At 41.9% G+C, this 26,161-nt stretch overlaps 1 protein-coding gene across 3 annotated transcripts in view; it reads left to right on the top strand.

The window, feature by feature from the left end:
* DOT1L (DOT1 like histone lysine methyltransferase) overlaps nucleotides 1-26,161 on the top strand; it is a 228,667-nt gene that overhangs the window by 130,770 nt on the left and 71,736 nt on the right. For 2 of the 3 annotated variants that reach the window (XM_077475976.1, XM_077475974.1), the window contains exons 10-14: nucleotides 2,809-2,877; nucleotides 7,917-8,023; nucleotides 13,555-13,596; nucleotides 14,757-14,840; nucleotides 18,709-18,943. In XM_077475976.1, coding sequence (XP_077332102.1) covers nucleotides 2,809-2,877; nucleotides 7,917-8,023; nucleotides 13,555-13,596; nucleotides 14,757-14,840; nucleotides 18,709-18,943 — 537 coding nt within the window. The remainder of the gene's footprint in view (nucleotides 1-2,808; nucleotides 2,878-7,916; nucleotides 8,024-13,554; nucleotides 13,597-14,756; nucleotides 14,841-18,708; nucleotides 18,944-26,161) is intronic. The other variant, XM_077475975.1, reaches the window with a different exon arrangement.

Here is a 26,161-nt window from a genome sequence, read left to right as displayed (position 1 = left end):
CTAAAAGCAACAGTTGAATACAGGCACTATTTTGGATGGGAGAAGTCTGAGGGGCATGGCAGAATAAGCACGCTTTGTTGTATATTTTTTACAGTACAATTTGCCACCATACTGTTACTGTTAACTCCGCACACTGGCAGATAAGACATTAGAATATAAGAGAAAGAAGGTATGGTCTAGAGCAGTGGTTTTCAGCCTCGGTCCTCAAGTACCCCCAACGGGCCATTGTTTCAGGTTTACCTTTAGTTTGCACAGCTGATTTAAATCAATATCTATGACATATTGATGAGCTATTTTATCTAAGGGAAGTTCCTAAAACATCTCCCTTGTGGACTGAGGTTGAGAACCACTAGTCAAGAGAAACATGGCCATCATCCCCAAATATACATGCATAAAAAGGAGGACCCCCCCATGGTGGGATTATGTGGGCCCCCAAAATTGTTATACACCAGTGTAAACATCCAAAATATTGTAAAGGCAAAATTGCAATTGTTATTGAAGACCAACATTAAAAAAAAGAAAAAATGGTAGTGTTCCAATGTATTGCTGTACTGAGTAGTCATGGCTGATGCACCATGATGACAACATACGTCTAGAATATCATGCATCACTAAATGTCGCTCTGAGGTGATAAGTTGTTACACCAGACATTTATTATGCTCTTTTAAAGCAGAGTTCCACCCCCTGCACGAAAAAAATGACATGCATGCTGCTGACTTTCCATAATGGGACACTTACCTGTCCTGGATCCAGCGATGTCAGCACCCCAGCCGATGTTTTTGTCGGCTCTCGGGTGCTGCCGCCACTATAGCCTCTAAGGGAAACTGGCAGTGATGCCTTGTGGCTTCACAGCCAGTTCGCTACTGCGAATGTGCGCATTGCGCACTCTAACTGGCGGCGTGAGGAGGGGGGCCAAACTTCTGACATACCTCGCCATAGGGACAGGTACCTGCCAAATATGGGCGCCTGCACCCCCCTCCCCCTGGGAAGGTGCCTAATGTGGCACCAGAGGGGGGAGGAGACAGATAAGCTTCCACTTTTGGTTGGAACTCTGCTTAACTGGTTCCTGACCGCCTTGTGTACATATACTGCAGCACAATGGCCCCCCTGTGCAGAACCCTGTGTGTATATATACAGGGTTTCTTTAAGAGCTGCCGGAGGGATGCGTGCGCCGCCCAGCGGTTGCGCGCATGAGTGCCAGAATGGGAATTAAACACACAGATCCCTGTGCTGTCAGAGGAGAGGAGACACGTTGTTTGTTCCTAGTAAGTAGAAACAACGAAATGTCGCCCCTCCTACTCAGTCCTATTCCCATACAGTTAGAACACACTGAGGGAACACACATTTGCCCCTTTACCCCTTTGATCTGCCCCTAGTGTTAAGCCCTTCACTGCCAGTGTCATTTACACAGAAATAAGTGCATTTTTATAGCACTGATCACTGTATAAATGTCAATGGCCCCAAAAATGAGTAGAGTGTCCAATCTGACTGCCGCAATACCGCTAAAAATAGTTAAAACCAAAAAAAGCCATAAATCTTTCCCAGTTTGGTTTGCACAAAAGTTATAACATCTACAATCAGTATACGTTTATTGCGTATTTTTTTTTTGTTTTGTTTTTTTAACCCAAAATATTTGTAAGAATATATATTGGCCCAAACTGATGAAGAATTTTTTTTTTTATAAAAAAAACATTTTTGGGGATATTTATTATAGCAAAACAAATATTGTTTAGTCCCCGCCCCCCCCCCCCCCCCCAAAAACAAAAATTGTCGCTCTTTGTTTTGCGTATAGCGCAAAAAAAAAAAAACTGCAGAGGTAATCAAATGGCACCAAAAGAAAGCTCTATTTGTGGGTTAAAAAAATGCAAATTTTGTTTTGGTACAGCATTGCATGACCACCTAATTACCAGTTAAAGCAATTGTAAAAAATGCTCTGGTCAGGAAGTGGTTAATCTTCCAGGGCTCAAGTGGTTAATACTTGAATGCAATAAAAATTGTAATTTTGCTTTTACACTATTTAGGATGTTTACTATTGTTATACGCTGATTTTGGGCCTACATAATCCCACCATGGGGGGGTTGGGGGGGGGGGGGGGCTCCTCCTCTCTTTATGATTATACGCTAGAAGTACAGTTGCTGTTTAATGTGAGTCAAAAAAACACAACACTCAAACTTGTAGTAATATTATTTTACCTTAGTTTTACAGTTTGGCTGTTTAAACAAAAATTTTAATTTTGTCAGACCTGACACTGCTAATTACATTATTAAACATTTAGTTCATGGCAAACCTTTGAAACTTTTTTTTTTTTTGCACTTGTATGAGGGAGGACACAGGAGCACAACTTGATTAGTGTTCTGCTCTCCTGAGTGACATTTTGTCTTTACTCTGTGTGCTATCCTTAGCTATTTTTTTTTTTTTTTTTTTTTTTTACACATGTATTCCATGCATCTTTTGTATGTGTATAACCTTTTTAGCCTGCTTTTACTACATTTTCACCTTTTTTCATCTCCTTAGGAGTTAAACATTTATTATCTTATTTTTTAAGTTATAGGAGCTGTTTGTTTTTATAGCAGTTAACATTGTATGTTATAAGGCTAATAGAAGTTTGTTTTTAATAAATAATAATCCAGTGTCCTTGGTAATCACTGATATTCTTTTAACCTGTAGCACTCTCCTCAGCTCATCTCGTTCTGAGGTTGGGAACAGTAAATGGCTAGACTGCACAGTTTCTAATAGATAACACACTGTTAGACTGAAAAGGCTTTCAAATAACATTTTCTTTTCTAATTTTTCATACTTCAATTTCAGGTGGAAGAATTGTGTCCTCCAAACCCTTTGCACCGCTAAACTTTCGAATTAACAGTAGAAACCTCAGCGGTGAGTCAATTCATTTTTATATTTTGAAAAATGCTGTGTGCTTGAAGATCACCCAGTAACCTGGATAAGCCATTAAAGGGGTTGTAAAGGCAGAAAGTTATTTTTTTATCTTAATGCATTCTATGCATTAAGATGAAAAGCCGCCTGATTTCATCAGCCCCCCTAATACTTACATGAGGTCCCTCTCTGTCCAGCAATGTCCATGAGTGCCTCAGCTATCCAAGATTCTCCCTCCTGATTGACAGTGGCAGCAGCCAATGGCATCGCTGCTGTGTCTCAGCCAATCAAAGTCAGCTAGCCAATCAGAGGAGAGCGGGAGCAGGGCTCCATGTTTGGACAGGGAGCTGTGACTCTGCTCAGGTGCCTTCATAGCAAGCTGTTTGCTGTGGGGACACGCAATAGGAAGGAGGGGCCAGGATCGCAGAAGAGGGACCCGAGAAGAGGAGGATCCAGTCTGCTCTGTGAAAAAAACGTTGTAAAGCCCCACACACACGATTGGACTTTGTGCAAACTTTCCCTTGGATTTTTGTACAAAGGGTGTTGGCCGTAAGTTTGTATTGCATACACCCGATCTGACTTTTTAGGCAACAAACATGAACATTGTGACGTTTCAACGTACTGACGACACTTCAAAAGAGGACGTTCAATTACTCCAGCGCCACCTTTGGTCAACTTCTGTATTGTTGTCTGATCTTTTGCATTGGTTCTGATCATGCGTGTTTGTACTTTGTACAAAAGTCTGATGGTTTTCTGTACACACACGATCGGACTTTGCTCCATCGGAGTTATGTTGTCAAAAAGTTTGTCCATTTGCACAGCCAACAAAAGTCAGATGAAAACCAAAAAAGTTTGTCTGATGGAGCGTACACACGGTCGAATGTTGCCTTAAAACAGCTAATTTGCATGTTGTCAAAAAGTGTGATTGTGTGTACGGGCCTTTAGAATGCTGGCAGCTATAGGATAGGTTAGTGTTAGAATGATGGTGGGATGCAGGGTTTTTAGTGTTGGCATGGACTTTCACTTTAAAGCGGAGCTCCACCCTAAAGTGGAGTTTCCGCTTATTGGAACCCCCCCCCCCCCCTCCGGCGCCACAATTGGCACCTTTAAGGGGGGAGGGGGGTGCAGGTACCTGTACAGTACAGGTATCTGCACCCACTTCCGGCATAGATATCCGCAGAATCTGCGGATATTTACGCCCCTTTCCGCAGATCCCCCGCTGTCTGCTGGGAAACACACAGATCCCAGAGAAAGCGGGGACCATCCTTATTGCGCAGCGCGACTCGCGCATGCACAGTAGGGAACCGGGAAATAAAGCCGCAAGGCTCCACTTCCTGATTCCCATACCCAAGATGGCGGTGGCAGCACCCGAGAGACGATCGAGAGATCGGCTTCGGGTGCCGACATCGCGGGCGCGCTGGGTGGGTAAGTGTCCTTATTTTAAAAGTCAACAGCTGCAGTATTTGTAGCTGCTGGCTTTAAAAAAAAAAAAAACGGCGCAACTCCCGCTTTAAGTCCAATTTACAAACTAATCGGAGAAAAAAGCATGCGATAATTACTACCAGGGTTTTGCTGGCGGTATTCATATGCAGTCTTTGTCAAACAGCCTGGGGGTCGGGGGCTGTTTTTGACAAATAGCTGGTTGCTAAGGAGCGGGCCGGGAAGCAGGGGAGCTAATTGAAATCTGAAGCCCCCTTTAAAAAAGGCCCCCCCATGTGAATGAGTAGGGGTACATTGCGCCCTTACTCATTCAGTCAAAAAGCATCACAAGGTTTAAAAAACAAACATTTTTCACAATTATTTTATTAAAAAATGGTGTTCCCAAAGTAAATCCAGCATCAATCACGCCGCCTGCCGGACCCAGAAAAAAAACTCTTCCATTTTCAGTGCAGTCTGGCTGCCTAGTACAGGCTCAGCCATCTACATTTCTTATATAGGTACTTACCAACAGGCCTCGCCCCCTTGTGACGTCAACAACCAAGCATGCAACAGTCTGTGATGTCACAGGGGGTCATGGCTGATCGTGTGTATGGGCCTTTACAAAGCAGGTAAGTATAACATGTTTGTTTGTTTTATAGGAAAAAAAGAGACTTTACAATCACTTTAAGGTCAAGTAGAAAATTGAAAGGCCAGGATGAAAACCAACTAGGAATTTTAGCAGGAAGACTAGGGCAGGTTTGACTCTAACCATGTGATGTCACATAAACCTCAGCTGCTTTTTTTTTTTCTTTTCCCCATTCATTGAAAGACTGTCTCATCTACCTGTAATTAACTTGTTTTACTCCTTTCCCCATACATTTCACACAGCACTTGCCCCCATGAGTGAGTTTGTGTTATGTAGGTTAGTGCGGCTTTGCCCCTCACTGCTCTTCAGAGCTTCTTATGCAGTCTTTGTACTTAGAGGAGTTCTACCCACCCCTTTAAAAAAGTCAGTTGCTACGCATACTGCAGCTGCTGACTTTTAACATTAGGACACTTACCTGTTCTGGAGTCCAGCGATGTCGGCACCGCAGCTGATGTTTGTCGAGTGCTGCCGCCGCCATTGCTGGTAAGTGAACTTGGCAATGTAGCCTTTTGGCTTCATGGCCTGTTCCCTGCTGTACATGCGCGAAGCACGCTACGCTCTCTAACTTATAGGGCAGATGAGGGGGGTTGAGCTGCTGATGTGCTAAGTCCCGTCACCATCAGACTTCCCTCAGTGCGGGAGAGTGCTGCAGATTTCTCCATAAACTTCAAAGTCTAGTTTTCTGACCAAGCAAAGGTATTGTCTGTGAACAATTAAGGCAAGATGTCTACCAGAGGCTGGGCCTCTCAAAACTGATGGTTCAGTTGAATGCATTTGCCTCTGAGGCCATCTTGCACATGCCCTCTCATCCGTGATGCACTATTCAAGATCCTTGATTAACGAAATCTAAGCTCGCAAAATAATTTTTAGTGTTGAAAATCATTACAAGTAAAACAGCATTGCACTATTTTTGAAAAAAGTGAGAGCCTTTTTAAATTTCCCACTACTGCTGGTTTTACTGTGGTAAAGTTGAGGCTGAATGACCAAGAAATATCATCCACTGGGTACACTCTTTACCGCCATTCAGCCATTAGGTCTAGTTGCATTATTGCTGTGCAGTTGCAAAATTTTTATTTTTTTTGGGTTGGACACAGAGGACAGTCTGGCTGTCCTGGGTTACCTTGGTATATACTTTACTAGTAGTTCCAGGGCATTAATGCATTGTCCCTAGAGGGAACTGTGCCTGTAATCTGAAACCCTATTTTGTTATACAAGGATGTATTTCTCAGCTCTGCCTGGTGATACTGGGTTTCCCCCCATGTTCACATGGACCTGTGTGTCCACTCAGGGCTTCTCAGCTGTTGGAGCTTCAGTGGGCAAAATGCCCAATAGCTGAGCACAAAGTGTGCTCAAGCACCATCTTCTGCAGAGTTTGTTTTGAGGCACTGCAGACGCCTGCTGTGTAACTTGAATTTATAGAGCTTTTTTTGAAACCTTATTGATGCAGTGCCTATTACCCTGAATCTAGAGGATAAGCCTGTGGTTCCAGGTCTTTTGGGGCTCTTAAAACTGCAAAGACTTTTCTCCTACACCTGCTATTTAAAGTGATTGTGAACGGTCACTTTTTAAAACAACCCATTCAAGTTTAAAATATAAATTAAAGGCAAAACATTTGTGTGTGCGCATATATGTGTAAAAAAACAAAACGCAAAGCAAATACACAATAAATATATCTCACATACACCCCCCCCCCCCTTTTTTTATTGATCAGTCCCTCTGTTCTCTGCTGCATAAAAGCTGGCGGAGGAGAAGCAACATTACACCAAACCTTCCAATGAATGGCTATGCGATGGGGGCTGTCAGGACATGCCTCATTATCGGAGGAGAGTAGGCTAGGTTCCCAGCACAGCTAGAGAACTGACCATGGTGTGTTCAGCTTAGTGTGGTCTGTTTTGAACAGGAAAGAAGGGACTGGCAGGAGCACCAGGGATGTCACACAAAGGAAGCAGTACAAAAAAAGATACTTTTTCTTACAAGTACATGGTACAGCAAGTACAAATCGGGAATATGAATGGCTGGAGTAACATAGTTTGTCATTGCTCTATGTATACTGGAAATACTGTGAAGGGTTCTAGGCTCCCCTTTAGTGTCCAGGACCCTTTCCCATATGAACAGAAATTTGTAAATTGGTTGCGTTAGGCCCCTTTCACACATGTGGACCGTTCAGATCCGCCTGTCAGTTTTTTCAGGCGGATCTGAACGGTTGCTTCATACAGCTCTATGGAGTGTCGCATTTCAGTGGTGACATGTCTGCTGACATCCGATCTACCCTGATCCGCAAAATCCAAACGGATAGTTTTCAGTTTTCATCCATCTGCCGGATCAGATCGGATGAAAACTGACAGGCGGTCCATAATGATCCGATCTCCCATAGGGGAGAGTGGACTCTGACAGGTCCGTCCCTTCACAGAGTGTAGTCGGACTTGTCATCCGCCGGCTCAGTGGGAGTGAACAGAGCGATCCCCGCTGAGCAAGTGGAATAGTAAAGGACAGCCCCGTGTGAAAGGGGCCTTAAAAAAATAAATGCTTTTACACTCTAAGCTGAGACTGAGATCTTCCTGCCAGTTGCAGTGAAGGGAACTGGCGTCCGTGACCAATTCAGAGGTGTAAGAGCATTATTAAAGAGAAGAGTTTGCCGCTTACCAACCCAGTGCGTTAATATGTAGATGAATGTGGCCTTGACCAGCGCCGCTCCAGCCATGCCCCCTGACATGTTTCGGCACACTTTCTTCTCTTAAATTATCTGGCACAGAGATGTGCATTGTAGAGCTCCAGCTCACCATGGGATATCATCAGTTAGAAAAGCTATTTATAGCAGTATTTTCCAGTGTTTGGTTCTCAGTGCTGGCTGATCCTGACGGCCATTAACCCTAATCGAACATTTTGAGGTATTTGTGTAATTATGTGCACTCATTTTTTTATTTATTTTTTATCTTTTATAATGTTTCCTGTACATAACATTTTTGACCCTCTTCAGATATCGGCACTATAATGAGAGTAGTAGAACTGTCACCATTGAAGGGTTCTGTCTCTTGGACCGGGAAGCCAGTTTCCTATTACCTGCACACCATAGACCGGACTTTAGTGAGTTACCTTCTCATTCCTCTTTTTTCTTGTTATGCCTTTCAGGTGTGTTTCTTATTGTCTATTTAAAGAACTAAAGTCAAAATCAAGATTTAAGCTTTTTTTTTTGTTTTTTTTTTTGTTTTTTACATTTAGAACTAACACTAAAATATTATGAAGGGATGTTCTGCCAGATGCAAATTTGTAGCACATGGTAAAAACAGCTGCTGTGTAGCCTCAAAACACTTCTTGATACGGCTGAATTTGGAAAGTTGACTTAGGCTGGGTTCACACATGGCCAGCGTGTTTCTGTTCACTGGGCAAATTTTCCCTGAATTCGCACCTGAACCTGACCCAAAAAACAAACGGTACTTTTTTTTTTTTTTTTTTTAAACCGCACTGCAGCCGCCCTGGACATGTGTGGACCAGCTCCAAAAGCAGTTTACATTCACATGTTATGTGAATTGGATGTGGTTAAAAACACTTCCAGTTCTCATATATGTGAACCCAGCCCAATTTAATTGACCCTTACATGGCTAGGGTCTTTTGTCAAATTCAGCAGGTTAACAGGGGTGTTCTGCTTGCAACTGACATACGTTTAGAATGCGTTTCAGATCATTTAGAAATTGACAGATGTAGCTGAGCTGTATTTGACCTTCTCCCAAGCTGTCTAACTGCTTTAAGCAGCTTTTTATTTTTTTGCATTCCCTTGTATTGAGAGGGAAGCTGTTCCAAAAAAAAAAAAAAAAAGCCAATGTACACAGTGGTGGTGACAACCTCCAAGCATACAGATTGTTGTGTTTCTTGAACAGAAAGAGCCACGTGTTTGAATAATAGTTGTATTGGGTTTTTTTTTTGTATCTTAAGCCCAGGTTCACACTGAGCTGCTGGAATAAAAGCTGTGCGAGTTTGGCACGATTTCACTCCCGCATGTTAGTCCTCATTTTGGCCAAGATTTCAGAAACATTTTGTGCAGGTTCCTGCACAGATGTCAGTGTAAATCGCAGCCCGAAATCGCAAAAAGTAGTACAGAAACTACTTTTTGAAATCTGTGCGGCGCCGCAAATGCAGAGTTGCACCAATTAGGAAGGTGCAGTTGCTGTTGCTTTGACTTACAATTTGACATGCCACTGTGAACCAGGGCTTAAACCATATTAAAGCGCTGCACTAACTGTTGGTGCTATAAAAATCATGTATAAAAATAATACGCTAATTAAGAACATTGTTAAACATTTAATATATTTAGAGGCTGACAGCGATGGGCTTATCTGCTTATCTTTTTATTTATTTATACATATACTTTTAGTAGATACACAATGAAAGAATCGGGTCAATTTTGATACTGGAGTGTTCTGCTTACAGGAGATTGGCAACTAGCAAAAAACTATTCTCCAGTTATAACCTTTTCCACTCCCATCAAGCTCGATATTTTCTTTATTTTTTTTATTTTTTTTCTAGTGTCTTTGGTGGGTAGATGTCATTTCTCTTGGAGGGAAGCAATACTTTTTCTGCAGCACTACTGCTTTTGTTAGGATCCCTTTGTTTTGCAATGAAAATTAAACTAAGCTTACAGCATTTTTTTACATCAGTATTAAATGTGAAGTAGCATAAAAAACAGAAAAGTGACAGCAGAAAAAAGACCAGTGCCCTTTTTTTTTTTTTTTTTTCATTTTTTGTTTTTATCTTAATGCATATGCATTAGGATAAAAAAATCTGTGTGTAGCAGTCTCCCCAGCACTCCCTAATTACCTAAACCCCCCTCTCTCTGTGCATGTCCACAAGTGTCTTAGTCATCCGGGACTCTCCTCCTGATTGGCTGAGACACAGCAGCACCATTGGTTCCCTCAGCTGTCAGTTAGTCAATCGAAGGAGAGAGGGGGCCGGTTTGGGGCTTCATGTCTGAATGGACAGAGGGTGCCGTGACTCTGCTCGGGTGCCCCCATAGCAAGCAGCTTGCTCTGGGGGCACTGAACAGGAGAAAGGAGCCAGAAGCACAGAAGAGGGACCCGAGAAGAGTAGGATCCGGGTTGCTCAACTGCAGCGGAGGTATATGTGTATATATATATATATCAGACTTTAAAATTACTTTAACAATGATTGACAGAGAAGCTGTCTTGTATAATTTCAGTAGTTATACTGCTAAATATACATGATGATCAGCTTCTGCTGAAAGGTAACTATTTGAGCATTCAGGCAAAGAGCCAAGTATCTCATTCCCAGTAGTGAGATGTGGGCAGGTTGGACATACATGTACGCTTATTTTTTACTTTGTCTCAATCTGGAGCTTGAGGCAGAGACACGTGGGATAAGGATGGAAGAGGGCGGAACCATGGGGGTATTATATTCTGGCACTGAATCTGTTGGCACTTAGAGGTGTAGTCCGTCGGGGTGAGCAATGAGAGGGTGGGTTCCTTCAAGATGGGGGGGGGGGGGGGCGAGGGAGTCTGAGTAATTAATGATTTCTGAACAGATGGCAAGGAAGGTAGAGATAGATTATACAATTATTTCTGCATATTGCATTTGTTTTTTGTTTTTTTATGTGTTTAGTGTAATTTTAACTTGGTTTTACCACAGAGCCTCTGCTGAGGGACCTCTCCAATCCATGTGATGTACTGTGTGAGTGTCAGCTGCAGAGTACTTTAAAGGGTCATGGTACGCTGGCTGCTGTAACCATGTCTCCAAAGACTATGAAGTATTAGGAAATAAGAAAAATGGTCAAATGCACATGCATTATTGGGGCAACTTTACTAACTCTTCCCTCTGAACCCCCCTCACCCCCATACTAAACGTCAGCAACGTTGTACTGGCCATTATACATGTGACCCCCACACTTCAATCACTCAGGATAATGTGTATGCAAAATGCTTGTGGTCTATTGGACTTCTTTTGAAGCGACTATGGTGCTCATCATAGCATAATTGGTCACCATGTGAATTGCATTACCAGGAATTAATGCTGCGGTCTCTCGCAGCCTTCACCATAACATGCATGTAGTGCATCCACCACTTTGGCATGCACGAATCACTGCTTATAAGTTCCTCATAATGATGTAGCTGATGGATGCGGACCGCAAGGTAACAGCTTTGTCCGCAAAGATGTATATAGTGTATGAAGTAGGCATTAAAGCTTCAGAGTTGGCAATAGAGGAAAGCATGCTATTGGCAGAGGAAGCCAAAACAGGTCAGTAGAGCATATACCACAGCCAAGCATAGATGAGCAGGCTCACCAGTAACGTCAGCACCGACCATGTTGGGCTCACACAGATATCCACTCTTCACTGTGAGTCTAGTAGTAAAGCAGTGGCACAATAAATGCTTTAGCGCTCCATCTGTGGCAGAAAAATGTTTAAGTGCTCCCACACCTACATCCACAGCTACCAGAAGCTTAGACCGCCCAGCATAAGATGTCTACCAGCACTTAAAAGAAACCAAACAGATCCCTGATGGATGGATCTATCTCTCCCTTATTGGCGCTCCCACTTGGATCTTCTGTTTCAAGGATCAGTTTACCACCATGGTTGCTGGCCTTAACAGCATGACAGCCTGAGAGATGGAGGACCATCATATTTAATTTTTCCTGTGCTAGGAAGCGCTCCTCTAACTTGATCTACAAGCACACCTGAAAGGCATACAATTTGTGTGATGCAAGGAACTTCCATCCTAGGAGGTTCTCTTTGGGATGTATCCTGATCCATTTCCAGTAGGGGCCTGGCCCTGTGTTTTTTCCTCGAGCAAAACCAAAGGTGAGATCTTGGCACCTGTAATAAAATGTTAAAGACCACTTGCCTCTTATTCCTTTTCAAAAGTCTTTCTACAGGGTGTTGCTCACATAGTACTCCCTGTATGTCTGCCTGTAACTCAGCTTGGTTCTGTCAGTTCTTTAATAACCACCTACTGAACACTGTGTACAGTATACTTTATTTATTTTTATGTAACTTTCCTTGTTTTGAGTTGGCAGCCTGGCCTCATAAGCCACCCTCTGTAGTTCTTCCTTCACCTTAACAGGGACATTGTGCTTCATCACCCTGTCCTGTTGAGTTACATCCAAGGAGTTATCCCTCCAGTGTTCAGTAGAGCTGCACAATTCTGGCTAAAATGAGAATCACAATTTTTTTGCTTAGAAGATAGATCACGATTCTCACAATTCTCACAGCGTAACATCTTTCACATGAAAACAAAAAAAAATTGGGCTAACGTTTTTCTTTTTTTCCCCAAAAAATTGCATTTGAAAGACCGCTGGGCAAATACAGTGTGCCATAAAAAATTGCAGCAATTGCCATTTTATTCCCTAGGGTCAAAAAGATTTAGACTTTTTTTTAGACTTCCTGCATTTACACATTGTTGAAAACTTGGCAGTCTGCCCAGATGTTTTCTTTTGACAGCTGAGTGAGCAGATAGTTTCTCCACTTGTTTATATGAAGGAATCAACAACTTCTGCAGGAGAGATCGCCAGAGGGGGTGAATCGAGATCATGATTTTTTTTTTTATATTGTGCAGCTCTAGTGTTCAGTGTTGTGCAAATTGTTCAAGTCTCAGGTATCACTTATCCACTGAGGATATGTTTTTTCTCATCATTGTCAAGGGTGCCCAGAATGGACGCCTTGCCTCTTGCTCCACTTTTTTTAGGCTGGTTCGGCAACTCATAGGCTTTTAGACTTGGTTGAAGTCCATGTTTCATGTCCCTTTTTTAAAAGCTCGTTTGGCCCAAGCTGGCCAAAACAAGTTATTTGGCGACTGTGAGCACTGCATTATACTGTAGTAAAACTCGCTACAAACCTCAGCACTGTGTTCTGCAGTACAGACAGTGTCCTGTCTGCTGCCAGATGAAAGTGGACTTGGGCTCTGTGCTGCTCAGCCACTGTGAGGAAGCTTTGTATTTTTAATAACAAATACAAGGTTTCCTATGACTGGCCGAGGTGGAGAGGTGGCCAAATTATGCCAGTCAGAGGAAGCCTTGTATTCATTGATAAATACAATGCTTTCACTGCTGAGATCTGTAGCGGAAATCAACTCCGCCTGACTCAACTTTCACAATACAGGAACTTGTCCATAGTGCTGTGGAACACAGTACTCGTAGCCACCAAATAATTTAGCAAGGGAAATCGTTTGGGCTAGTTCGACCCAAGCAAACGATCGTATGTGTCCCTTGATTAAGAAAACGGGTTTTTTGTACTTGCCATTAAAATAATTTGCTTGGAGTTCTTTAGGGGATACAAGTCTCACCTCTTTTGTCCTTTGTGATCCACTCCTACTACTGCTTTTCAATCTATATGGAGCTTGATGGGAATGACAGAGCTTATCTGGCATCTAGGCATTAATGATCTCTTGTCACAAAGGGGTTACCAGCAGTGATGAGGCAGTCGCAAGCGATTTCAGCTTGCTGTTGGTAAAATTCCTTTTTTCTCATCTAGTTTTCTCATGCATGATGCATTCTCTACCTCTTTTTTGTTTTTTGTTTACCTTTTACTAAAGTGTTTCTGTGGGGGGGGGGGGGGGGGTTTGGTTTTTATTGAAACAATAACATGTCTTAACTTTTTATTTTCTTCTGTACAGCTTGAAAACTACTTTTCCAGTCTGAAAAATCCAAAACTCAGGGTATGTTTCAAATTTGATACATTATCTATTTTGCCCATAGAATGTAATAACTTTCTAATTGTTAGGGAAGCTGAACGTTATTTGCTTTAACATTGTCGCTGCCCTATTCAGTGAGGTTACTAATTTTTACGAAATAGGATTCACTTTGCTGATTTCAGACCATTACGAGATGAAGGCTAATTGCTGTTCATATTGAACTTAAAGTGGAACTGACCTCAAAGTGAGGATTTACTATGTTATAGGGAAAATGTAGAATGGTTATTCCAAAGTACCCTGAAAAAATGTTTACTTTTTTTCCTGGAATTCCTCCGGAAAAATAGCAGTGCATTTCCTGGTTTTTGATTATATGGAGGAGATTTGGAGTGAGACCAAATCTCCTGGGACTAGCAGTCATAGGCAGCACTTACACAGAGCAGATATACAGCAATAATGTCACTACAGTGTCTGTCAGTGTTATTGCTGAAGGCTCTGACATGAGGAAGCGAAACACTGCTGCCTTTACAGAGCGAAACTGTGTGGAATATGGAATTGTAAGTCAGTAATAAGGAGATATCTGCCTGCCTTTTTGGACAGAGCTTCTTGTGTTCAGTTCCCCTTTAGGGCCTACGCACACTAGGTTTCGGAATGTCAGAACCTCTGTCAGAGAAAACAGCATAAAATGCAAATATTGCAAAAGTGTTTATGGGCATTTGCATTCATAAGTGTTTTTTTTTTTTTTTTCTAAAGCATTCCCCTCTGCTAATTTTTCACTATAAATGTTCATTTGAAAACGCTATGCGTCAATCATTTTTTTTTTTTCTTTTCTGTCCGTATGCTTCTCTTTAAACTGCAATTCTGATTTGTTTTTCTGCCTGTAAACTCCCCAATGTTCATGGACAAATAGACTAACCTATAGAACTGCTTATACAGTCTGATGGAGGAAAAAAACCTACCAAAAGCCTGTATAAGCAACATTTTATTATGCACAGTATGCATGGACCCTTAAGAGTAAAGACTATTTGTATGCTGCTGTATTTGTTATGCAGCAGCTGGAATCTCATTCTATGTGTTCTATGTAGAAAGCAAAATAATAGTGAATCATTCCTTTAGAGGGTTGGTTTAGCCATTTTAGTAAACAAGTATTCAGTTTAGAAAAAAAAAAATTTTGTTTTCTTATCAAGGAGGAACAGGAAGCAGCTCGTAGAAGGCAGCAGCGTGAAGGAAAGAGCAATACTACCACCCCTACAAAAATTCAGGAGATTAAGGTAGACAACCTTTGCTTCTATTAAATGAAATCCTAAAATGTAATTCTAATTAGAGCAAAGATAAACAGTTATTTTTCAAAGTTAAAGTGTTACTAAAGTCAAAATAAAAAAAAAAAAAAAAAAAATTTAATAACAAACATGTTATACTTACCTGCTCCGATCCTCCTTTTTTGGGGTGCTGCTTGCTATGGGAAGAAACAGTCTGCATGCTCCATAGACTTACACAGCGCACTTAGGCCCGCCCAACACTTCCTTTTCCCTGCGTTTGATTGACGCCAATGGCTCCTGCTGCTTCTCGAATGCTGTGTGAAAAGGAAATAAGGGATGAATAGATACAGCTGTGCACAGCTTCTCCCCTCTTAGTCTCCACATGGGGTGTGTGTGTGGGGGGGGGGGGGGGGGGGGTACAGGGAAATTGAAAACATTTTTTGCCTTACTGCAAACAATGCATTAAGGTGTTTTTAGGTTTAGTAACACTTTACAAATCAAATCTAGTGTGTGACATAGTATCTGGATGAAAATTGATGTGGGGTTTGGGTTAACTTCTCAGCACTTAACTATTTGGGGTTTCTGCATTTAACCCCGTTCCTGCTGGTGTAGAACATATATGCGGCCCTACTGCACTGGGCATTTTTCCATTGGGCCGTATGTCTCTGCATCTCCTTTTTGTGTTGGAAGCGTGCCGTACAGCATGCTCCTAGCACAGAGGCCAGGGTCTCGACTAGTGCCAGGCCCCATACTAACTATCGGGACCCTGAATTCATGATTCCAGGTCATCTGATTGCTGTGGTATCCTCTGCTTGGCTACCACAATGATTAGTCACTGAAGTCCCTGTGCTTCTCTTTGTGAAAGGAGAGGAAAGATGCAATGTGTCTTCCTCTTTCCTTGCAGAGAGGGGGAAAGTAATAAGTAAAATAAAGAAAAAATACCTAGATCAAGGTTTGATCTAGGGTAGTGCCAGGGTTTGTGTTTGGGTCAGTATATTTTTAGGCAGGATTTTTTATTTATTTTTTAAATTGGTGTGTTTTTAGGTAGGACAAAGGAAAATTTATTTTGGGTTGTTCTTTGGTAGGTAACAAATATACAGCAAAATTTTAAACAATTTTTTTTTTTTTTTTTTACTACTTTGGGGCAGTTTTCCTTTGATCATAAAAATTTAAGTTGGGAGATATCCATAACCATTTACTAACAAATGAAAGCCCAATCTGTCCTGAAAAACACAAGGTATAATCCACCCGGACACACTATATAATTGTGATCTGTATGGTTTTACTAACATGTCAAAGTTGCAGAATCGTGCATAAAACATTAAGAATTGATTTACCCTTGGACGTGAAGTGGTTAATTTGTTTTGTTCTCTTCCAAGTTCTCAAACCTACTCCTTAATGCCAGAAATGTAATTTGTTTAACTGGCTTCTCTGCATTTGACCGTGTTAATTTTGCAGTGCTTGAATTTGTTAGGAATACAAAGTTGCTAGATAAACTGAGGGATGAGTTAATTATTCAAGTTGGGGTACCTCCAGGACTGAGTAATGTCACTGCTGTTTAAAAAGAATACACATTCCTAATGATTGATCATAAGATGCTGCTTAAGCCAGCTGTACATGGATCAAACATCTGGTTCATCAGGGACTGGCTGAATTTTTCGATCTTTCTATGGGCAGGCAGGTTGTGTAGCACTGCCCTGTTGGATTTTCCTTGATCAATCAGAACTGCAGGCTATAGCCTGCAACACTTATCAGTGTATTCTAATAGTGGGAATGTCTCCCTTGCTGTTGGGATACAATAACTCAGTGGGGAGGAATTGGTCCTTTTTTTTTTTTTACATTCAGTCTGCTAGTTAAAAAACAATATTTAAAGGGGAAAACACTGCGCTATAACAAACCAAATACTGAAAACTTCAAAACCGCTGCCAACACTTTAAACAAAGTTCAGTGAATATAAAGTAACAAATAGTGTAGCGCTGGATATGTGAAAAAAAAAAACGTACATGAATGAATTAGGTGGTTACAAAAAACAAAATGTGAATATACTATAAATACAACATAAAAACTGTGAATACTAAAAAGTGTTAATAACTAAATAGTGAGTCCCAGTGAAAAAAGTCCACATATATTAAGTAGTGCACAAATGTTGTGGTAGATATTCCTCGCAAGGAAATCAGGGAGTCCACAGATCAGGTGAAACCAAGGATAACGACTTGTCTGAAGTAATTTCAAAGAATAGGTAAAATACTCTTACCAGAGAAGATGGACTCATCTTTCATACGACGGTTGGGTCAACAGCGCTTGGGGTCCAAACATGGAACCAAATGGTGGATTGATGGTAGTCCAAATGGATACTGGGGAGGCTTCCGATGTTAAGACTATGGTGAACGTCTCTCGAAGTGTCTCTCAAAGCGTCAGGATCGGATGAGTCGCATTTGGGGTACCGACCCCAAATGTGGAAGGTGGTCCACAAAAAATATAAAGGAAAAAAAGCTCCAAATGGTGCAGGTCACAGAAAATAAATATTAAATGGAAGAAAAAGCAATGTGGGGTGCCAAATGCAAGGCTTGCATTTGGCACCCCACATTGCTTTTTCTTCCATTTAATATTTATTTTCTGTTATCACATGTCATAATTTTGTTTATTTTTATGACCTTTTAAATAAAACCCAATGGTTACCCTCTGACCTGCACCATTTGGAGCTTTTTTTCCTTTATATTTTTTGTGGACCACCTTCCACATTTGGGGTCGGTACCCCAAATGCGACTCATCCGATTTCCTTGCGAGGAATATCTACCACAACATTTGTGCACTACTTAATATATGTGGACTTTTTTCACTGGGACTCACTATTTAGTTAACACTTTTTAGTATTCACAGTTTTTATGTTGTATTTTCAGTATATTCACATTTTTTTTGTAACCACATAATTCATTCATGTATGGTTTTTTTTTTTTTTTTTTTTTTTCACACATATCCAGTGCTACACTAATGGTTAAAAAACAAAACCCATCTATGGGCTGCCTTAGTGACATACCATTCCTCAAACTGTCTTTTAGGCAGGACCCTGCAAAGAAGAGCTTTTAGGGTTTGTTCACACGTTTATTATAAAGAACGAAGCAACTATCATTCTTTACCATTGAAACAAATGGAGGTGACTGCCAAGCCACAATGCCCCCTTCATGGCCTCTGCCAGACTCTTGGGCATTTAACAATTTGGGGAGAGTCAGATGCCTCTGCTCCTGATGCATGTTGTGGTTCCATTCTCTGAACTGCTATGTAATTATAGGCTTGTTTACACTTGAGATTGGGGGACAGTAAAGCCCTGGGGTTAAGCAATGTTTTTACTGCCCTGAAACCTTCCAGCAGCCAGGGTGTAAACGTGCCAGGGCCTAGATGTTTGCTTCACAGCCACAGCAGAAATTATAGCCCCCTGTAACGCTGGCTTGCGATTTGTGAGCGATACTGCCTTTCAAGTGAATAGGTAAATCTAACTGGGTACAATGCTTGCAGTTGCGGCACGGTTGTCTGGTATTTAGTAAGTTGGAACAGAAGTAAGAGGCAATATAAAATCCTCCCTGAAGAGTGATCTGAGAGCAGGTGTAAACAAGTCCTATCAAACACAACCTGGGCATCTTAGACTGGAGGCTGAAACCACATCATGTAGCAGGCAATCCAATTCATCTCGACATGTTGAATATATGAAGATACTGATGAAGGCTGCAGTGCTGGAATGGGGCAGAGGTAAATGCTAGAGTGAGATGGACATAATAGGAGCTCTTTTGTCTCGATTTCTTTTGTAAGCTGACAGGATGACTTTAAGCAGATTACAATTTCCTTTAGTAGTAAAAAAAAACCTAATTCCTTATTTTCCCCTTAGGATTCTGCAACTGAGGAGGATAAACCAGCTCCTGTGAAAAAGACTTCACCTGCCAAACCTTGTAGGAGACTGACCAAGAAGGGCAAAAAAATGGCAGGTCGGAAAAGGGGACGTCCCAAGAAGCTCCTTCAATCTAATGGTGACCGCAAATCCTCCAAATCACCAACTGTACTGGAAGGGCTACATCTACAAAATGGTCCTCCGCCTCAATCGCCAACACAGTCAAGCCCTCAGGGTGAGGAGATGAATTACTGTAGTCCTGCTAGACTAGTTTGGTATTGAGGGGAATTGAAAATTCTGTAGACTATGGGGTTGTTGCTAAAACTGGAGAGTGCAAAATCTGGCACAGCTCTGCATATAAATTTTCAGTTTTTTTTTTTTTTGGTCAGCTTAATTGAACAAGCTGAAGTTAAAAGCTGATTGGCTACCATGCACATCTGCACCTGATTTAGTATTCTCCAGTTTTAGTAAATCAACTCCAATGTCTTTGGTTTGTCTTTTGTGCCTACAATTTTATTACAAGGAGGATACTACTTCATGCCAGCTTGAGCTTGTAGACACTTGTTTCGAAGAGCAATATATACAGTAAGCATTTAGCAACTTTAAAGGGTTTGTAAACCCTCAAGGTTTTTGGAATGCATTAAGGTGAAAAACCTCCTGTGATGCAGCAGCCCCCCTTTTACTTACCTGAACTCTGTCTTTTTAGCGACTGGGACGAGCACACCAGCTCCAGCCAACGTCTTGGGTCCTGATTGAAAAGACAGCAGCGCAGCTATTGGATCCCGCTGCTGTCAATCAGATCCAATGACATGGGGGAGCAGGGCCGAGTCCTGCTGTGTCAAACACAGCGCATTTGAGAAGAGGTGGCTCAGGGCTACTCTGTGCAAAACCAACTGCACAGAGGAGGGAAGTATGACAGGTTTGGGTTTTTTTTTTTTTTTTTTTTTTTTTTTTAATAAAACAAACCTTTACATATCCTTTAACCACTTGCCAACCAGGCCAATTCTGACACTTCTCTCCTACAAGTAAAAATTTTTTTTTTTTGCTAGAAAATTACATAGAACCCCTAAACATATGTTTTTTTTTTTTTTTTTGTTTTTTAGCAGAGACCCTAGAGAATACAATGGCGGTCATTGCAACTTTTTATCTCGCACAGTATTTGCGCAGCAATTTCTCAAACGCGTTTTCATGCTTTAAAAAAATAAAACAACGGTAAAGTTGGCCCAAATTTTTTTGCATAATGTGAAAAATGTTTCACTGAGTAATTTAGATATCTAACGTGTCATGCTTTAAAATTGCACGCGCTCGTGGAATAGTGCCAAACTTCGGTACTTAAAAATCCCCATAGTTGGCGCTTGAAATTTTTTTTACTGGTTACATGTTTTGGGTTACAGAGGAGGTCTAGGGCTAGAATTATTGCTCTCGCTCTAATGTAAATGGCGACACCTCACATGTGTTTGAGCACTGTTTTCATATGTGGGTGGGACTTGCGTATGCATTTGCTTCTGCGTGCAAGCACATGGAGACAGGGGCACTTTACTTTTATTTTTTATTTTTTTTTTTGTCTCTTTTGTTTAATAGTTAATTTTACTTTACCATTTTTTAGTTTCACACTTTAAAAAAAAAATTTTTTTGATCACTTTTATTTCTATTACAAGGAATGTAAACATCCCTTGTAATAGGAATATGGCATGACAGGTCCTCTTTACAGCGAGATATGGGGTCAATAAGACCCCATATCTCACCTCTAGCCTGGGAAGCCTGAAATAAAAAATAAAAATAAAAAGCCAAGGTGGCGCCATTTGTTTGAATGCTGGGAGTGACGTCCTAACATCACGCCCAACCTCCGAATGATCGTAGAGACTCCAGCGACCATCTAGTCCGCTGGTAACCTCCGGGGCCAGCAGATGAGTTCAGACTTGACAATCGCTGCAGAATGGGGGGAGGCTTCCCCTCGCCGCCCGCAAGAACAATCAAGCAGCGGACCAGCCGTTATTACCCTCCTTATGGTGTAGGGAATCGCTGGCTGAAAAAGACTCTATCTGAATGATGTCTGTAGCTGCAGGCATCATTCAGATATACCCCCACAAAGTCAAGGACGTCATATGCAAGGATCGGCCAATATGGGCCACTGTCTGTGATCACTTGACTGGTAGTTGGTCTTGCTGGCTATCAAGCTTTACTCTAGACCGACAAATGGTCTTTGATAAGTCAAGTCTTTGTGCTGGGACGAAATGAGCATGCTGTCAGCACATACGCTACCCACTGACGCATATGTGTGGTATGTGGATACTAAAGCCCACCCTTTTGCCGCCATACATGTGTTGGGCAGTCCTAAAGGAATTGGCAGTATTACAGCTGACCCCCCTATTTGAGGTTTGATTTGTGCAAAAGAGCCCTTTTTACTTATAGAGCAATTTTCTGCTGTTAATGCTTCCTAGTTTAAAACCACACAGTGCTATAAATCACTCTCCAAGTTATCTAGAAGTACAAATGTTAGAATATGGTTGCAGAAAATTTGACAGCTATTTTTTAGTTAATGTTGGTGAAGAATGGAATACTAACTGCTATGGATGGACACAGTAAAAAGTGTGGGACTTTTGAGGCACAGCATCTTAATAAAAAATATAACATTTTATTTCATTTCCTTTCAAAATTAAAAAATAATAATGACAGACTTATAATAAAATGCTATTACAAAACAGTCAATTCAACTACTGCAGTAATATATACAATATAGTCTTTCTGCTCAATGCGTTTCTTGGACATGGTCCTCCATCAGGAGCTAACGCTTTTGTTGCTGCCATCTAAGTAGTGACTAAATTAATTTGAACCACTTACTGACCGGCTCTTGTACATATACGTTGGCACTTTAAAGATGGATATCTCTTTAGCGGCAGCAGCTGCTGCCACAACCGAGGTATCCATCTTTTCAGGTTTCGGTCGTGTTTACAATAATGGTGGTCTCTGCAGCGGATTCTACGCTAGATCATGGTTATCGTGGTGGGAGAGGTGCCACCCCCTCCCGGCGCTCTCCCGTGCCCTCTGCCACTTGCCGGAGCCGTCGGTAGTGGTGGAGGCGATCAGAACCTGTCATGTCTGTGGTATGGAGAGAAGTGTGGAGGAGATGGCCCCCACCTGTCTCCATACCATAAGTGGGCGGAAGCGACGCCAGAACATCACTTCCACCCATACGTCTTAAAGGGCCATTTTTTTTTATTTATTTTATTTTTTATTTTATTTTTTTGCATTTAAGCCGAAATATGAGATCTGAGGACTTTTTCACCCCAGATCTCATATTTAAGAGGGCCTGTCATGCTTTTTTCTATTACAAGGGATGTTTACATTCCTCGTAATAGGAATAAAAGTGATCCAAATTTTTTATTTTTTAAAACAGTGAAAAAATAAAGTAAAATAAGAAAATTTTTTTTTTTTTTTTTTTAAAGCGCCCTGTTCCGATGAGCTCGTGTGCAGAAGCGAATGCATACGTGAGTAGTGCCCGCATATGAAAATGGTGGTCACACCACACGTGTGAGGTATCGTCGCAATTGTTAGAGCGAGAGCAATAATTCTAGCCCTAGACCACCTCTGTAACTCAAAACATGCAACCTGTAGAATTTTTTTTAAACGTTGCCTATAGAGATTTTTAAGGTTAAACGTTTGACGCCATTCCATGAGCGGGCACAATTTTTAAGCGTGAAATGTTTGGTATCAATTTTCTTGGCAAAACATTATCTTTCACTAAATAAAAAAAATTGGGTTAACTTTACTGTTTAATTTTTTTATTCAAAAAGGTTAATTTTTTCTAAAAGTGCGATTGTAAGACCGCTGCGCAAATACGATGCGAAAAAAAGTATTGCAATGACCCCCATTTTATTCTCTGGGGTGTTGAAAAGTAATTTTATTGCAAAAAAAGTTTTAAACTTGTAAACACCCAAATCTCAAGAGGCTAGTCCTTAAGTGGTTAAATGAATAGTTAAGTCAATATCGCATTTCAAATATTATGCCAAGACCCCTCCCACGGGGTCAAAGCAAACCCAGGTATCCGTCATGGTTCAACTGTATATAGCGTGGAAGTCCCAGATGGGGGCCCTCTCCTCCTTTCTCCGCCGCCTCCTCCAACATAGTTTGTTCATCCCACTCTTTCTTTCTCTTTCCTCTCCCACTGCTTCTTCAGGAAGTTGGATTAATTTTGTATTCTGGATGGACTCTGTAAGGGTTCACCAGATTTTTGTGTCCCCATCCCTAGGTGTCTTGGGCTGATCATGTGCCAAATGTTGTGATTTTTAGGATCTGGTTACTCTGTCAAGGGACAGTCTACTATATGAGTGCTTTCTTTTTCTTTTATTGTTTAATCATGTTTTCTTTATCGTACATCATAGGACACAGAGCCTTAAGTATTTACTTGGTGGGTTTATAGCTACCTTCAAGTGTTGACACTGGCACACCCAATACAGGAAGTTGATGCTCCTATATAACCCCCCCCCCTTTCCAGGAGTACCTCCGTTTTTTAGCCAGTGTCTAAAGGTACAAGTGAAGATGTGCCCTGCGGAGCTCCACGAGGGATCCATGCTGGATTTAAAAAGCCTCCACAACCGGATCCATCCCGCCACTGCGGCTCCAGGATGGTGCCCAGGCCTCGCACAGAAAACTGAGGTTTTGCCTGTAACGCTCCTCTTTGAGGACTGGACCCTGGGAACCAGCACTCTTTTTGGTCTTGCTACATTAGCCAAAGCTGTCCTGAGGTGTGCTATACATGGTCTAAAGGAGTGGAACCCTTATTAAAAGGGGGCCCCAGTCTTGGAAGGTTTAACCATGTTGCACGTCGTGATGGGTGAAGTTTGAATCTCTCTGTTTACAGTAGTATCCTGCAGTGAGGAAAAGGTAAGAGGAAAGCACAGGAACTGCAAAGTCCACCTATGACTTTTCTTTCAACTATATTGTAAAATGCCTTAAAAACCTCAGTGTGTAGACCCTGTTTAAATCTGCTAATACAGAGTGTATCTCAGCAGCTGGGGGGGGGGGGGGTGTTGTCCTCTCCCCCTAAATGGGGAAAGTGAGTGGATGGGGATACATGTTATGTTTAAGCAAGCATAAATCTGAAAAGCTGATAAAACGGCTGTGTAAATCCCCTTCCCACCCTCTGAGATGACTCTGGCTAAGGTACAGGAAAGGGCATGGCGCATAGACAATCAGGCTCACACCTGAAAAAGCTTAAAGCTGATACTCTGGGAAACCGTGTCTATCAGAGCAGCTGAAGCAAGGCTGCCACAGGACACAGAAGAGCTGATGCACGTGAGGGGGTTTACACAGGCATTTGCAGTGCAGGAAAAAAACTTATTGTTTAGCATTTGATCATTCTATGCTACCACTGTTTTTCCTACTATTATTCAAATAGAACAGTTCTTAGAGTACCTTTTGCTTTTTGTGCGTTGCACTATGGCTTCAAGGCTTACTACTAAGGCACCAAAACCACCCCAAGGCGCTGGGAACTCCAGACATGCCTCCACATTGTCATCCTCTCCGGAGATACCCGACATGGCAAGCCAGGGCGAATGATTGGAAGCAATTGGTGGTGCAACTGCTTCTCACACTTCAGCCCCTGTATACATTACTGAAGATGCATTTTTTTTCTGCCCTGGAAGATTAGCAGCTTTAATCGCATCCTCCATTAAAGGGGATAAGAAGTGTGCTAGATCCCTCTCTCCCACTTCAAACCCCTTACCAGGGGAACAGTGCGGACAGGATGAGGTATTACCCTCAATCGGGAAAAACAAACCCATTATTCCTCTGCGGAGGAAACAGTTGAAGTTTCAGCTTCACAATCAAATTCTTATGGACATGGTTCGCTCCACTTTAATGCTACCCCTAACAGAGTCAGCTGAAAATCTGGTTTCTTCTTTGGTTCCTTGAAACCTTCACGGCCAGTGCATGCGTTTCCAGTCCACACATTACTAGAGAAGGGTATTTATTCTGAATAGGATAATCCGGATATGCATTTTCTCCCTCCAAAGAGATTCTCATTTCTCTATCCTATGGAGGAAAAATTCACCAAAAAATGTAAAGTTCCAGCAGTAGATGCTGCGATTTCCAGTGTGAATAAAAGTTTAACTTGTCCAGTGGACAATGCACAAATACTAAAACAGAAAAAGTTGGAATTCCTGTTAAAATGCTCTTTTTCTTTAGCAGATACTGTTGCTCAGCCTGCAATTGCAGCTATAGGCATCTGTCAGTCCTTAAAAGACAAGTTCACAGAGGCCCTTAAGCTTCCTGCACAACAGGCCAGTAAATTGGCCAATTTACCAAAAGCATTATGTTTTTCCATAGATGCTATGAATGATTCTATTCACCAGGGGTCTCACCTTGTGCTAGTACACATGCGTAGGACCCTTTGGCTAAAGGGTTGGTCTGCCGAAGCCCCCTGCAAAAACCTACTGTCTAGTTTCCCATTTCATGAGGAGCGACGACTTGGATAAATACATCCAGACAATTTCCAGTGGAAAAAGTACTCTCTTGCCAGTCAAAAGAAAGTATAAACATCCTTCATTTAACGGACTTTCTCTACTGCGCCAAGCGCATCCACCTCTAGGCAGTGGCGACGGCTTTCCACAGTCAGATTCCAGAGGAAACTCGCAGGGTCAAGCCCAGGCTCAATGAAGACCTGGAGCTGCAAGACTACAAAGCAGAATACTAAGACCTCTTCATGAAGAGGCATCTCCCCTCACCAAGGTGGGGGGAAGACTTCTGCATTTAACAGAAGTCTGGCTGAGGGAAGCTCAGGGCAGTTGGGCTCTCTCCACAGTGACTCTACGATACAAACTAGAGTTTTTCGGAAGTTTCCACCATCTCGCTTTCTGAAGATCAAACGTTCCCAAGGATCCAGGGAAAAGACAATCCCTGTTTCAAGCATTAGACTGACTCAAGGGGTAATCGTACAGATCCCCACAGAAGAACAAGGTTTAAGTTTCTATTCAAACCTGTTTACAGTGGCATAACTGAATGCAGATGTCAGGCCCATTCTGGATCTAAAAATTCGGTCATTTCGAATGCAGTCGATTAGGTCAGTGGTCTCCATCCTACAAGGAGAACTTCTAGCGTCCATCGACATCAGAGATGCATATTTGCATGTCCCTACATTTCCTGCTCACCAAAGGTTTTGTGATTCAAAGTGGAATAACGGCACTTTCAGTTTGCGGCCTTACCCTTCAGGCTAGCCACAGCACCACGGGTATTCACAAAAATACTGGCCCCACCTCTAGCCAGGTTAAGGGCACAGGGCATAACGGCGTTGGCGTACCTAGACTATGTATTTTTAATAGACCAGTCAGTGACTCGCTTAAGGCAAAGCGTACGCACTACGACCAGTTACCTGGAAAGTCTGTTGGATCCTCAACCTAGAGAAGTCTTCTTTAAAACCAGTGAGAAGGCTGGATTACTTAGGCCTGATCATAGA

This window comes from Lithobates pipiens, unplaced genomic scaffold (genome assembly GCF_037356315.1).
Source record: "Lithobates pipiens isolate NorthernLeopardFrog02 unplaced genomic scaffold, aLitPip1_a1.2 Scaffold_13, whole genome shotgun sequence".
Classification (NCBI taxonomy): domain Eukaryota; kingdom Metazoa; phylum Chordata; class Amphibia; order Anura; family Ranidae; genus Lithobates; species Lithobates pipiens.
This window is presented reverse-complemented; position numbering and strand designations above follow the sequence as displayed.